This window comes from Molossus molossus, unplaced genomic scaffold (assembly GCF_014108415.1).
Source record: "Molossus molossus isolate mMolMol1 unplaced genomic scaffold, mMolMol1.p scaffold_m16_p_12, whole genome shotgun sequence".
NCBI classification, from domain to species: domain Eukaryota; kingdom Metazoa; phylum Chordata; class Mammalia; order Chiroptera; family Molossidae; genus Molossus; species Molossus molossus.
Genome location: NW_023425347.1, coordinates 90,922,865 through 90,939,072, shown reverse-complemented (window position 1 = coordinate 90,939,072; position 16,208 = coordinate 90,922,865). Strand labels below are relative to the sequence as shown.

The window sequence follows — 16,208 nt, the reverse complement described above, 5'->3', positions numbered from 1 at the left end:
GTTCTACTGGTATGGCGCTACAGTGACTTCTCTACCATTAAGTGGGCCACAGCTGTGTACTCTCCAATATCAGCTCTGGAGAAGGCAGCTCTTCCGTGGGTATTCTATATCAACCCCAGGAGAGGCAGCTGCTCCTTATAGTTCCTATTTTTATATTCTTTAGAGTTCTCTTTTTGTATTAGCGGATCCCTCATTACTCCAATTCCCTGTTATACTTAATAATCCTTTCAATTTTTAAAGTAATAAATTTTCCCTATTCAAACTAATATATAGTTTTTCTCTCTTAATTATAGCTCAAACAATATATCTTATTAACAACTTGGGTAGTTTTGTTCAGTGCCATGAAAACAAACACAAGAACCTCATTTTAAACAATTAAGAGTTCGTTTTGATATGTTTACTTTTAAAATTCAAAATGAAACAGAAATGATTTGGACCGAGTTTAAGCACAGTATTAAGTCCTAATTAATTTATATTGTTGTTGTTAATCCTCACCCAAGGATATTTTTCCATTGATTTTTAGAGAGAGTGGAAGGGAGAAGACGAGGACGGAGGGGAGACGGGGGGAGAGAGAGAGATATCAGTTGTTGCCTCCAGCATGACCCCAAACAGGGCATGGGATGAAACCTGCAACCCAGGTACATGCCCTTGATGAGCATCAAACCCTCGACCCTTCGGTCCACAGGCCTACGCTCTAACTACTGAGAAAAACTGGCCAGGACAAATGTATATATTTCTTATTAGGACTATTTCAATAATGGTTTGACAACCTGTACATTCCTTCACCAAACATTCTATAGTCTAAACTAGCATTAATCAGTCCCTAACTTATAATCACCAGCTTTCAGTATTATTTTTAGTAATTACTCATCTTTTATTATTCAAGCTTTAAAAGGCCTAAAATATGGCAGCTAAAGTTGAAACTAATGTTATAAAATTAACTTTCATTACTAAAAAGAGCAGTTCTTGCATATAAATACTAACGATCTCAAATAACATCTGTCAAGGTTATTAGCTTGACTTTCTCCACATTCATTCCAGTAAGAGACTTTGTAATTCTAGCCAGCTCTTAACCACAAAGAAGCCCAAATAAACATGTGATGGTGAGTTGGTGCAAGCAAAACAGTATCTTGGGAAATGGCTTAAAAAGCAGGGAACCAATAGTGCTATCTTCTTTAAACAGTGCTTTAATATCTGCTGTGCCTGTTTACTGGAAATACACTAAGAAATTCATTCTTTTTTTAAATTTTTTTTCTTTACTGATTTTAGAGAGAGAGGAAGGGAGAGGGAGAGATAGATAGAAACATCGATGAGATAGGACATAGACTGGCTGCCTCCTGCATGCCCCCCACTGGGGATCTGGCCCACACCCTGGGCTTGTGCCCTGACCAGGCATCAAACCAGCGACCTCTTGGTGCATGGGTCGATGCTCAACCAACGAGCCACACTGGCCAGGCAGAGTTCCACTGGCCAGGCAGAGTTCATTATTCTTTAACAGTTCAACAGAACGTTAAGGCTAGCAAATTCCCACAATCTATTTACAAAATCAAAAACCAAAACAAACAAAAAAGCTCACTAAAATTACTCAAGAGGAAAAGACACCATACTTTTTACAAAACTAGAAAATAACCACCACCATTCCACCAAAAAGGAAGAGGGAAGACCACAGTTTATGCACTGAAAAGCAAACAAATGCTTTGTGGTTTTTAATAAATTTTAGAATCACATTTTAATTTCTAAAACAACAAAAAGAAAAACTAAATATCACTGAGAGTTCATTTCGAAAGCCTCCATGCATAAAATTGTTAGTAAACACCATTATGAGAGGTGTGTCTAAAAGAATACCAAATACAGAACAAAAATTACTCTTTAAGTAACGGAAGTACTGCTTAAAAGTTTGCTTTAGAAAAACAAAAATGCTGCTTTTACATGGAATTTTTTCTTAATATAGTTTTTCTTACTTGAGAGAGTCCAGGGGACGATGCATGTCCCGGGGGCGTTGCCGCAAGATTTGGATGCCCCTTGTTTAATTCATGTGCTGCATAAGGGGAAGGGGTCGGGGGTCCCGGCTGTCTTGCTACCTGTGAGGAAATCAATTTTAGGAAGAGTATTACAATACTAATTTAATCTTAATAAATAAAGCTAAACTGGAAAACTTTTTAAAAATTTAATTCTCTGCCTCACAATTTATACTAAAGTGCCAAGCTAACAAAAGGCTTAAATTTTCAATACTGAAGCACTGTAATTCTTAGAAAAATAATAGACATAAATATTTCCAGCAATTTGATAGAAGATTCTTGGAGCATAATAATCCAAAACCAAAACCCTTAAAGGAAAATATATGCTAACTAAAAGAATCCAGACCTGAAACTGCATAATGTACAATGCCATTTATATTAACATTTTGTAAAAGGAACAAAAAAGAGATAAATGATTACAAGGAAATGAGGATAACTACAAAAAGACAAGAATACTTTGGGGAGTGACATAACTTCCAAATCTAGATTACAGTGGGGATTACAGGTCTCTCTGTGTTTGTCAAATCTCTCAAAAACGTACACTAAAAAAAAAATGTGAATTTTACTTAATGCAAATTATACTTCAATAAACCTGAACCCAAAAGAGAGAAAAATTATTTATAGAGTATAATCTCATTTTTGTTAAAAAATTTTTTTTTCTGTATTGACTTTAGAGAGAAGGGAGAGAGATGGAAACATTGATTAGAGAGAACATCGATTGGCCACCTCCTGCATGCCCCCCACTAGGGATTTGGCCCACAACCTGGGCATGTGCCCTGACTGGGAACTGAACCAGTAACCTCTTGGTGCATAGGTCGACGCTCAACCACTGAGCCACACTGGCCAGACTATACATGTACTTTTTAAAAACAAAAATGAGCCCAGACACAGTGTGGCTCAGGGGTTGAGCGTTCACCCATGGACCAGGAGGTCGCTGGTTTGATTCCCAGTCAGGGCACATGCCCAGGTTGTGAGCCAAATCCCCAGTGGGGGGCATGCAGGAAGCAGCCAATCGATGTTCTCTCTCATGGATGTTTCTCTTCTCCTTCTCCCTCTCCCTTCCTCTCTCTCTAAAACCTATAAAGAAAAAAAAAAATACTGTCCTGGCTGGTTTGGCTCAGCAGTTAGAGCATCGTCCCGTGGACCAGAGTCACAGGTTCAATTCTGGTCAAGGGCACATACCTCAGTTGCAGTTTGCTCACATTGATGTTTCTCTCTCTCTCCCTCCTCCTCCCACTCTGTCGGAAGACAAAATGGAAAAATATCCTCAGATTTTAAAAAAATTTTTTTTTTTTAAAGCAATACATGTAGCCCTGGCCAGTTTGGCTCAGCGGCTAGAGTGTCAGCCTGTGGTCCAGAGAGACTCAGGTTCGGTTCCCGCTAAGGGCATGTATCCCAGCTGCAGTTTGTCCCCGGCCCTGGTTGGGTCATGTGGGTGGCAACCACTCGATATGTCCCTTTCACGTCGATGTTTCTCTCTCTCTCTCACCCTCCCACTCTATCTGAACAAAAAAATGAAAAAATGTCCTTAGGTGAGGATTAAAAAAAAAAAAGCAGTACATGTATAGCCCTGGCCAGGTAGCTCAGTTGTTAGTTGACTGGAACATCCTCCCAATGTGCCAGGGTTGCAGGTTCGCCACCCCCCCAAGTCAGGGTATATACAAGAATCAACCAATGAATATATAAATAAGCAAAGTATCAATGTTTCTCTCTCACTTTCTAAAATCAATAAATTTTTTAAAAATACATGTACATGCACATATGTATGTTTCTATATGTAAAACTGTCTACATATGTGTGTACATAATATACATACATATACAAATACCAGTATATATGTCATTAAAAAAGAGCTGTAAGGAGATAAAAATCTTTATTTTTATTTTTATTTATTTATTCATTTTATCCTCATCCGAGGACAATTTTTCATTTTTTTTGTTCAGATAGAATGGAAGGGAGACAGGAGGAGAGAGAGAGAGAAACCTGGATGTGAAAGGGACACATCGAGTGGTTGCCACCTGCATGATCCAACCAGGGCCAGGGACAAACTGCAACCGAACCTGGGTCTCTCTGGACCGCAGGCCAACACTCTAACTGCTGAGCCAAACCGGCCAGGGTGATAAACATCTTAAAAGAAAATCATTACAGGTGTTTTTTTCCTCATTTTTATTTTCTAATGTAGTTCGATAGCCATGAACTTATAAAACAGAAAAATAACTAGCATTTTATGTAAACAAAGTTACATTTTCCCAATTTTTGCTGGTAATAAATTGCCCATCAGCCTGTGATGATATGAGACCACTTCATTCAGGCCCTTTTCTAGAGTCGAGCAATCAATCCTAGCCAACTCCTCTCTATCATAGTCTAACGCAGACTAGCACTGTCCTCCATGAATAAAGGCCAATTCTGCAGTCATCTAAAATTAAAGAATCCATTCTCCATAGGGTGGGATCTTTAATTTCAGTGGGCCATGAACCCTTTTGCACTCTGGTGGAAACTATAGACCTATTCCTAAAATCATACCTTTTAGTTCCTAAAATACATAGAATTATGACAAAAAACAACTATAGTGAAATACTGTTGCCTACATTTGTAATTCAAACGAACAATGACATTCAGTGAGCTATTTTTTCCATCTAAGTTCTTAGAAAGTGGTCTCCAATTGGCATTAGACTTTCCTAGAATTCACTCAGTCAGAAGCTCTGAAGAAAATCTACTTCCTGATAACCTAACCTTAGAATACCTCATGTCTATCTAAAATAGACAAACATCTAAAGGCTCAGTTGCCTGACACCAATGCTGAAATAGAATGGACACACAGAGAATTCACTACAGTCAAAAGCTTTATAGTCTAAAGCGAGACATGAATGATGCCAAAATGTAACCAAATTAAATTTCTTCCTCGCTTTTTAAACAACTTTATGATTTTCTCGAAAACCTTTGTTTCCAATTTTGAGTGGAAAATGGCTATAAGGTCATGAGGTTTACAATGAAATGTTATGGCATTTATAAATCTCATCAGAAATTTTCCAAAGGATAAAATTTGGATTGCTATTTAAAGATCTCCTTAAGAAAACAACTAGAAACAGAGTTCTTACAAAGAAACTTTTCACCAACAAGACTTTACAAATTTATGTTATTATTTCACGTTTTAGAATAAAGTATTTTGATATTTCACTAAAGTAAACATCAAAATGGATACTTTTTTTTTTTGGTTACTCCTCACCTGAGGATATTTTTCCATTGATTTTCAGACAGAGTAGAAGGGAAGGAGGGAGGAAGAGAGAGCAACATCAATGTGAGAGAGACACATCGATTGGTTGCCTCCTGCATGAACCCACGGGGCCAGAGATCCAACCTGAAACCCAGGTTTGTGCTCATGACTGAGAATAAAACCCAAGACCCTTCAGTCTGAGGGCTGCTTGCTCTAACCACTAAGCCAAACCAGCCAGAGCCACATTTTTAATATTACAAAAAGTTTGCAAAGTAAATAAACCGAGGGCCACAAAGTTATATAAACTTATATAAATTCCAATTCATCCTCATAAAACAAGATTAAATGTACCTAGGACGATAAATTATAATATTGTAAAAGGTGGGTTTTTTTTTGTTAAAAAGCTATTAATTAAGAATAGATAGATATTAAAATATATTGTGCCCTGGCCAGTGTGGCTCAGTTGGTTAAAATGCTGACCCATGTACCAAGGGTCATAGGCTCAATTCCCAGTCAGGGCACATACCCAGGTTGCAGGTTTGATCCCTGGTCAGGGTGTATATGGGAGGCAACTAATCGATATTTCTCTCACATTGATATTTCTTTTCTCTCTCTCCCCTCCCCTTCCTCTCTCTCTAAAATCAATAAAAACATATCCTCAAGTGAGAATTAAAATAAATATAAATTTAAAATATATAGATATACATGCATGTCATTAATAGCAAAAGTAAAATTTTAAAACCTCATCCCACTATTGGCAGGCATCTATAAAAACAGGACATAAATAAGGCACTGTTAATGGGTTTACCATGCTTCCAGAACTAAAGAGCATAAATCACAACTGCCTTAAAACTTTACCTCAAAAATTATTCCATTTTGGTATACACTTTGGAAAAAAAAAATCTTACCTCAAAAATTAGAAACATATATATCCAGCAGCACTACACATGATAGCAAGAAAGGTAAAAATAACAAATAATAGGAAAATAAAGTAACATAATTGGACTAAAGACAAAAAATATATAGATGTAGATCACTATCAATATAAATGAATATATAAAAATTATCAGGAATAACAAAACAAAAAAATATACACTCTTCAGAATTGTAAAGAGATTCTATATAAAGATAAAAACCAAAAGAATTACTTCAATTATTTCAGATAAAGATTATTGTTCATTTGATTCCGTTTTCTCTGAAAACTGCTTGACTGCACTTTATAAGAGTAGTATTGTATCACCCCCATAAAAACAAATGTTTAGGAGAGAGAGAAAAGGCATCTTGCCAAAGCCAAAAAAGTACTATGCTATTGCTCCAATAAAATTTTCCTTGTCCTGGCTGGGAAGCTCAGTAGCTTAGAGCATCATCCTGATAGACCAAGGATGCAGGTTCAATTCCCAGTCAGGGCACATACAAAAAAACAATAAATGCATAAATAAATGGCACAACAAATCCATGTTTCTCTCTCTCTCTAAAATCAATTTAAATTTTTTTTTCTTAGATCAAGTCCAACAAAAAGTATTTTTGTAGGCAAATATCCCAGAGGTGTGCATATAAATGCTTTTCTTAACAACTATGCCAAACTGCAGAAATCCTTTGGTATTTGTGTATTCTGGTAGGGCACTCCCAAATAAATTTGGGGGTTACTACTAAGAAGATAAATCTGTATCAAAATAAGAAAACTAGAATCATACTATTCTAAAAATCAAATTCTTCCTAAAAACAAGCTGCTACATACAAAAATCTCTGACCTTCACCATGCTCAAATTCAAAAAGACCCCTATTACAAGTGTCACAGTCCATTACCGAATGTTTTCTTTTAGTGTAATATAGAACTTAATATCTTTGCCAAAAGAGAAGGGGTATCATCTTCAATTAGAAATTATACAGAATATGCCCAGCTGGTGTGGCTCAGTGGATGGAGCATCGTCCCATACACCAAGAGGTCTCTGGTTCGATTCCTAATCAGGGCACATGCCCAAGTTGCAGGCTCAATCCCCAGTGTGGGGTATGCAGGAGGCAGCCAATCGATGTTTCTCTCTCACCGATATTTCTATCTCTCTCCACTCTCCATTTCTATCTAAAAAAAAAAAATCAATGAAAATATTTTATAGCCCCAGCCAGTTGGGCTCAGTGGTAAGAGCTTCATCCCACAGACCAATGAGTCGCGGGTCAAGGGCACATACATGAGTTATGGTTCGTCCCTGGCCCTGGTCGGGGCCGTGCGGGAGGCAACCAACCAGTCAATGTGTCTCCCTCGCTTCTATGTTTCTCCCTCTCCTTCCCCCCACCTCCTTCCCACTCTATCTGAAGATAAATGCAAAAATATACTCAGGTGAGGATTTAGATAAATAAATAAATAAATAAGTAAGTAAATAAGTAAATAAGTAAGTAAATAAATAAATAAATGTAGTTTAAAAACAAATTTTTTTTTAAAGAAAAGAAAATAAATTATACAGAATGTAAATAGCTAAAACAACCCTATCCCAAGGAAATGGCACAAGGGCTGATGATGTTGTTGGAGATAAAAACAAAAGTCACACAAAACTTTGAATACTACTTTCAAAATATTCTTAAATAAATGATTATTTAATCCCTAATCCCTAGCTAAAGTTTCTTCTCTTTGACTAAGTTATTTTATTTCAGATCATACTGTTGTAATTCATGTCCTTTAAAATTAGTGGTAAGAAGTTTTTATATAAAGAAAAAAATCATGTTTGACCATTATTTCAAAGATACTACCACCACCTCAATTACAGAGACAGAGAGCAGAGGTATAAAATAACTTATTACAGCAACTTTTTAACCATGTCCAAAGCTGAAAGGATTTTTATGTTTTATATAATATTAATTCTAAGCAAAATCAATCAACTATTCTTGGAGTGCAGTGTGTGTGTGTGTGCGCGCGCTCATGTGCACATGCGTGTATGCATGTATTTAAGTGCAAAAAAAATATTTCCGAGACTTTTCATCTTTTATAGGCATTATATTTTTGCATTGGCAATAATGTGGAGCTTCCAGAATTCTCATGCATTTCCTGGTGCAAATGTAAATTGGTACAACCACTTTGAGAAAGAATTTGGCATTAGCTAGTAACCTTAAAATAGGCATACCCTATGACCCAGCTTTTCCACATCTAGGTATAAATCTGTGAAAAAAAATGTCCATAGTTCTGTTATTCTTAGTAACCACAAATTGGAAATAACACACTGTCATTAACAGAAAAATGGATCAATAATATTTCCCTACACAAGAAATCAAGAGAAAAGCTAGAAAAACACACCACAACCTGGATGACTCTCATAAACTATACTGACTGAAAGATAACATAGAAGAAAAACCATAGTATGATTTCTAAAAAAGATCAAAACCAGGCAAAAATTGACTATATTAGTTCAGAAATGCATAAATGCACCAATAACACATTCAATAAGGCATTAATATCCAAAATATATAAAGAACATACAACAGCCCAGGCCAGCTTGGCTCAGTAGTGAGAGTGTCCGCAGACCAGAGAGTCCGGGGTTCAGTTCCCACTAAGGGCACGTACCTGGCTGCAGTTTGTCCCCAGCCCTGGTTGGGGTCGTGTAGGTGGCAGCCAGTCGATGTGTCTCTCTCACATCGATGTTTTCTCTCTCTCTCTCTCTCTCACTCCCTCTCTCCTTCCTGCTTTATCTGAAGATACATGCAAAAATATCCTCGAATGAGGATTTAAAAAAAAAAAAAAGTGTTTTTATTGATTTTTTAGAGGGAGAGGAAGGGAGAGATAGAAACATCGATATGAGAGAAAAACATCAGCTGCCTCCTGCACACCCCCTACTGGGGATCGAGCCTCCACCCCGGGCATGTGCCCTGACCAGGAATCAAACCAGTATCTCTCAGGTCATGGAACAATGTTTAATCCACTGAGCCACACTGGCTGGATAAATAATAAATTTAAAAAAAGAAGAAAGAAATGCATAAATGGATGGCAACACTAAATAAAAGCGGGGAACTTTTTTTAAAGGGCAGAGGGAAATATTACTTTGGGAAGAGGGAAGTTGTGAACAGTAAAGGCCACATAATGTTTTGTTTTTGTTTTAACCTGGAAAGGGATATAGGGTTTTTACTTTAAAATAATTTGTTAAATTCTACTTTTATGTTTTATGTACTTTTTATTGATTGATTGATTGATTCTAGAGAGAGGAAGGGGGAGATAGACAGAAACACAGATGAGAGAGAACATCGATTGGCTGCCTCCTGCATGCCCCCCAATGGGGATCTGGCCCACAATCTGGGCATGTACCCTGATCAGGAATCGAACTGGCGACCTCCTGGTACATAGGTCAACACTCAACCACTCAACCACACCAATCAGGTTGTGTTATGTACTTTTATGCATGTATGTTATAATCTTTCATTCCCTAAAAAAAATTAGAGACAAAAACAAGCTAACTACTAAATTCGTGGGGTAAAATATTAGTTACATTGATATTAGTTATACTATTGTTCTAACGAGTAGGAAAATATAAAAATACTGCAAGAGAGAAAAACCTCTAAAACTTTTAGTGAAAACTGCAGCTAGATGATAAATTTTCATTCAAAATTTTTACATGGAAATAATCTCCTATAAAATCAATGATTTTTGGCCCTGGCCAGTTTGGCTCAGTGACTGAGCACTGGCCTGTGGACCAGAGAGTACCGGGTTCAGTTTCCGCTAGGGGCACGTACCACAAAAGAAAAATAATAATAATTTTTAGTGATGCTGAACAATATAAATAGAAGGATCTTTTGAAAATATAAAGGTAAACAAACCATAAAGATCATGCAAACTAAGATTAGTCAGTAGGTATAAAATTATTCAGTTAGCACTAAATTACCTGATTTGATAAAATATGCTGACCAGCCCTAGTCAGTTTGACTCAGCGGTTAGAGTACTGGCCTATGGACCAAAAAGTTCAAATTCCAATCAAGGGCTTGTACCTGGGTTGAAGGTTCGATCCCTGGCTCTGGTGGGGGCACAAGTGGGAAGCCACCAAACAATGTGTCTCTCACACATTGATGTTTCTCTCTCTCTCTTTCCCTCTCTCTCTCTCCTGCACCTCTCCACTATCTCTAAAAAAAAAAAAAAATTCAATGGGAAAATATCCTCAGGTGAGGAATAATTTAAAGAAAAATTTTTTAAGAGAGCTATCATACACAAACTACACTTTTCAAATAACAGTAATAAAATGTAAAAATAAAGTTTCCTGAACATAATCACTATTTCGTGACTAGATTCTGCACAAATTGGAACTGATTACATACAAATATGTTGTTTAATATTATACACAAACATATAAAGCATGTTTTTTTTCATATATGTAAAATACATAAAATAAAAACAGAGTACTTAAAAATACATAGTAAATAAATCTTAAGCAAAAGCATTACAAAGGAAAACTCCAGGATTCCTATCAAGTAATATTAATGTTTTCAGCAACAAATGATTAAAATAAAGATAAAAAGGGTACATGGTTTGTGTCTGAGAGCCATCCATCCCTCACTTTGTTATCCCAAGATAAAGTTTATTTACTGAGGTCATCTAAAAACATTCCAACAGCTGCAACTCCCACATGGAAATGACCAAGCTCAATTTGGGGTAGACTGGAAAGATTCCAAAGCTTTCCTTACTTGGTTAATTTCAATACTTTATATCATCTTCTAGCAGCTGAAAGGGTGAGTCAAGATTTCCCCTTGATTCGTTTTTCGTATGCCCCTAGTTCTTCCTTTGGCTCATTGCTTTGCCAATACCTACAGATATTTATTACAGAGAGTAGGAAACAAAATCTGGCCTGTCAACCAAAAAGGAACACTACAGTGAACATTTTTACTTAGTAATGTAACATTTTTCAAGTTCTCTCTGGAATTATCACTGCCAATCCCCACCCACCACCAAGAAAAAGAGAAAATAAATAAATTTCCTCTTTGCTCTACATTTATTAGGTTGAAGCATATGAAATTCCAGATGTTCAAGTGTTTTTGACATTTAAAAAAAGCAATTTCCTATGATTCAAGTAATACTTAAATATTCAAGCAATGGATGTCATCGTGCACAGTTCTATCATGGACTCTGATATCATAGGGTTCAATTCTTAGGATTGTTTCTTTTCATATTTAGTAACTGACAATGGAAACAAGAAAAAGATTAGTTGTTTTCTATGATTAACAACTGAGTGCCTACCATGAATCAGTAACAATACTAGCAACACAAAATCAAAAATTTTAAAAACACTTGCTCTCCAAATATGTCTAGGTATATAAGGTAACAGAGTATACCATATACTATGAATCTAAGCTCAAGAGAGGAGTCAGGGTTAGAAAGAATAAATTTAGAGACAAGTCATTATCAAAGTTCCAGGTGGTCTCTAAGCTAATTATAAAAACAAGCAAATGAGAATTGGCTGGTGCAGCTCAGTTGGATGAGAGTGGATCTGTGGACCAAAAGTTGCTGGTTCAATTTGTGGTCAGGGCACAAGCCTGGATTGCCAGCTCCATCCCCAGTAAGGGGTGTGCACCAGGCAGCTGATCAATGTTTCCCTCTCACATATATGTTTCTCTGTCTCTCTCCTTCTCCCTTGCCCTCTCTCTAAAATCAATTTTAAAATATTTTGGAAAAAAAACAAAAACTAGCAAATGAAAAGAGAAAAGTTTGAAATTTATAAACCAGGGGTCAAAACCCAAAGCTAAAATTTATTTCTGGATCAATTTGGCCAATGTTAATTGTTGCATAATCAAGACTTTGCTCACCCTCTCTATTAAGGCAATATGGTTTATTTCTCTTCTTATAATTACAAACAAACAAAAAGATTGTCACAGAATAAATCCATAATGACCTAAACTAAAATCAGAATCTCAGAATTTCAAAGACAAAGGTGACTGAACGCAATCAATCCAATTTCAGCAGTTCTTGGATCAATATGAACCTAGCACCACAAAGAAGGATAAAACACAGTAACAGCCCTGGCCGATTTGGCTCAGTGGTTAGAGTGTCAGCCTGCGGTCCAGAGAGACCCAGGTTCGGTCGCCAGCCCTGGTTGGTTGTGTGGGTGGCAGCCACTTGATGTATCCCTTTCATGTCGATATTTCTCTTCTTCTCTCTCCCTCTCACTCTGTCTGAACAAAAAATGGAAAAATGTCCTCGTGTGAGGATAAAAAAAACAAAACCAGCAACAGACTTTTTTTACTGAGTTATAACTGACATTTAAATAAAATTTTAAAATTTTTATTTAAATAATGGGTCTACTGCTATTAGCACAGGAGAGATACTAGACAGTTATCATAATACAAAACCAGTTTGATATGATACCTAATTTCACCTCCTCTGTCATCCAGTCAACACTGACCAAGATTCAGTGCTCGGTCAGGCCCTGTATTAAGCTATAAAGATAAAATAGCCCTTGTCTTTAAAGAGCTCCAATAGAAAGAAAGTCACATATAAAGAAATAAAATCATGTGAAAAATGCTCCAGGAAGTATATTGCTGAAAACCAGCGGTAAGTAGGTCTGAAACTCTGGAAAGGTTTAGTGGCATCCGAGCTGCACACTGAGAAGTAAAAGGCTTCATTTCAGACTAAGTATTTAGAGATAGCAACTTGAAAAGAAAATTACTGTGTACAGACGTAAGAAGGTGAAACGTTTTACAAATAAGAAAGGGTAGAGGAGAGAGTTATGTGGAAAGAAATTACACTAATACAACTATAGCCTGTAACAGCCAGACTGTAAAAGTATACAAATTCCTTGCTAAGATATTTTAATTTTTCGATCTCAGCAAAAGAGAGACACTGAAATTTTTAAACGGGAATGCAATCTTACCACCATTTATATTTTATGAGGATAAAGAGACTAGAATGTCCACAAAAGAGTTTTCTATATGAATGTTAATAGCAGCATTATTCATAATAGCCAAAAAGTCAAAAAGCTGTTATCAATTGATGAACAGATAAATAAAATATGGTATTATCCATACAATAGATATTATTCAGCAATGAAACAATGTTAAGAGAATTAAGTCATCACAAAGGGCCAGATACTGTATAATTCCATTTATGTGAAATTTCTATAATATGCAAATGTGTAAGACACAGAAAGTACATTAGTGGTTGCCTAGGACTTGGGAGTTGGGAGTGATGGGCTAATAAAGAACACGGGGTGAGGGGAGGGAGAGTTCTCTTTGGGTTAATGAAAATATTCTAAAATTGTGGTGATGGCTGTACAACTCTGAATATGCTAAAACCCATTAACTGCACATTTTACATGAGTGAATCATATAATGTTTGAATTTCATCCCAAAGACTAGAGACAAAGAGATAGACACAGAAGCTATGACTGAGGAACCAAGCTGTGTGATAATAAGAGATGATTTTCAGATGAGAATGGATTTTAAGAAACCAACTAGATTAACTAACTTTAATCAAGGGCTTCAGACATGATTGATTGATTGATTTATGGTTTCTACATAAAGGCATCAACAAGAAATCTATGCAGATTCACTTCTGGCTGCAAGAAAAGACATGGAAGACTCAGAAGTACCTCAGATCATTGGCTTTGCTGACAAAACAGCAAACAATATTTTTATCTTATTTAACTATTCACTTTATTCTCTTCTTCTTCCATATGTTAGAGGTGGAGTTACTGAAAATACCATAGACAAAACATGACCAAACATAATTTCAGCTCTATCACTGGGGAAATGACTCAAGATTTTTCACTTTCCTACTTTGCAAAACAAGGAAATCTTAGAGGGAATATAATGAAGATTAGAAATCAATTTTGGAGAGTCCCTAATATAGTGCTTAATACACAAAAACTGGAAGCTACTAGTATTTCTATCCACAAATTAAACCTTAGGTTCACAAGCCCTGGTTGGTTTGGCTCAGTGGTTGGAGCGACGACCCGCACACCAGAGTCTCAGGTTCAATTCCTATCAAGGGTACGTACCTCGGTTGTGGTTTGGTCCCCAGTCCTGATCAGGGTTGTGCGGAAGGCAACTAATCAATCTCTCTCACATCGATGTTTTTCTTACTCTCTCCCCCTCCCTCCCACTCTATCTAAACATAAATGTAAAACTATCCTCAGGTGAGGATTTTTTTCTTTTAAATCTAAACTATAGGTTCATGAAGACCATGATAAGAACATTCAAAATATTTTTAAATTTAATTTGGTATCTAGAACATCTGTAACCTTAAATTACATGAGTTTGTATTATATATGTGCAAGATCAATGGAAATTTTTAGAATATAAAAATATTAAATTAAGAATAAATGAGTTTTAGATCAGTTTAGGTTAGTTAAAACATCAAAGGCTTTTACCAGTTGAGGGATACACACCGTAACAAAGCTCTTTAATTCACTTATATATGCTTTATTAATATGCTCACAAAAATAAATTAGCAGAAAGTACAGCAAAACTAAGAGCAGATCATGAAACCTTTCTTCAAGAATAAAATAAAGCCCTGGTCAGTTTGGCTCAGCAGTTAGACCATCGGCCTGCGGTCCAGAGAGACCCGGGTTCGGTTCCTGCTAAAGGCGCGTACCTCGGTTGCTGTTTGTCCCCGGCCCTGGTTGGTCATGCAGGTGGCAGCCACTCAATGTGTCCCTTTCACATTGATGTTTCTCTCTCTCTCTTCCTCTCTCTCCCTCCCACTCTATCTGAACAAAAAAATGGAAAAATGTCAAGTGAGGATTAAAAAATAATAAAATAAAATAAAAATTTAACACTGAATCATTGGCTATTGAGAAAAGGACTATTTCACTGACTCTAGTAAAATAAATTCCTACATGCTTTGAAATAGATTCTTTAAGAAAATGATCACTGGTTCCAAAAGGTATGTCCATCCTCTTTATTATTTTTTTTTTCTTTACTGATATTAGAGAGCGAGGAAGGGAGAAAGAGATAGAAATATCAATGAGAGAGAACATCGACTGGCCACCTCCCCCATCCCCCTCACTGGGGATCTGGTCCTTAACCTGGGCATGTGCCCAAACCGGGGGAACAGAGCCAGCGACCTCTTGGCACATGGGTCAATGCTCAACCAGTGAGCTACACTAGCCAGCTGCCCCTTCCTCTCTAGAACAATATTTCTGTACTAACATACTTCATTTTATTGTGTTCCGCTTTATCACACTTTGCAGATATTGTGGAGTTTTTATTGTTGTTGTTTTTTACAAATTAAAGGTTTGTAGCAACCTGCATCCATCAAAGCCAATGGCACCATTTTTCAAACAGCATTTGCTCACCTTGTGTCTCTGTGTCACACTGATATTTTTCCACTGCTTTTCTAGATAGAGTGGAAGGGAGAGAGGGGGAGACAAACACTGATGTGAGAGAGACACATCGATTGGTTGCCTCCTGCACAAACCCGACCAGGGCTAGGGATCTAACTTGTACCTCAGGCTCATGCCCTTGACCAAAATTTAACCTACCACCCCTTTGGTCCGAGAACCAACATTCTAACTTCTGAGCCAAATTGGCCAGGGCAGGACTTTTATGAAACTAAAAGGAAAAGTCAATGACTGGCTTCAAAACTTCAAGGACAGACTGACTCTCCTGTTAGGGGCTAATACATCAAGTGACTTTCAGTTGAAGCCAATGCTCATTTACCATTTTGAAAATCCTAGAGCCCTTAAGAATTATGCTAAATCAACTCTGCCTGTCTTCTATAAATGGAACAACAAAGTCGGGATGATAGCACATCGGTTTATAACATGCTTTATTGACTATTTTAATCCCACTTTTGAGACCTATTACTCAGGAAAAAAAAGATTTAAAAAAATTTTTTTTAATTTTGTGGGGATTAGGCCCACAACCTGAGTATATGCCTTGACTAGGAATCAAACCAGCAACCTCTTGGTGCACGGGTCAACGCTCAACCACTGGGCCACACCAGCCAGGCAACAAAAGATTTCTTTCAAAGTATTACTGCTGCCCTGGCCGGTTTGGCTCAGCGGTTAGAGCGT

The 16,208-nt window shown here is 36.9% G+C and overlaps 1 protein-coding gene across 5 annotated transcripts in view; it reads right to left on the bottom strand.

The window, feature by feature from the left end:
* Positions 1 to 16,208, bottom strand: part of EIF4G3 (eukaryotic translation initiation factor 4 gamma 3) — a 319,284-nt gene that overhangs the window by 195,094 nt on the left and 107,982 nt on the right. For all 5 annotated transcript variants that reach the window (XM_036256518.1, XM_036256520.1, XM_036256521.1 and 2 more), the window contains one exon: positions 1,962 to 2,081. In XM_036256518.1, the coding sequence (XP_036112411.1) occupies positions 1,962 to 2,081 (120 nt within the window). The remainder of the gene's footprint in view (positions 1 to 1,961; positions 2,082 to 16,208) is intronic.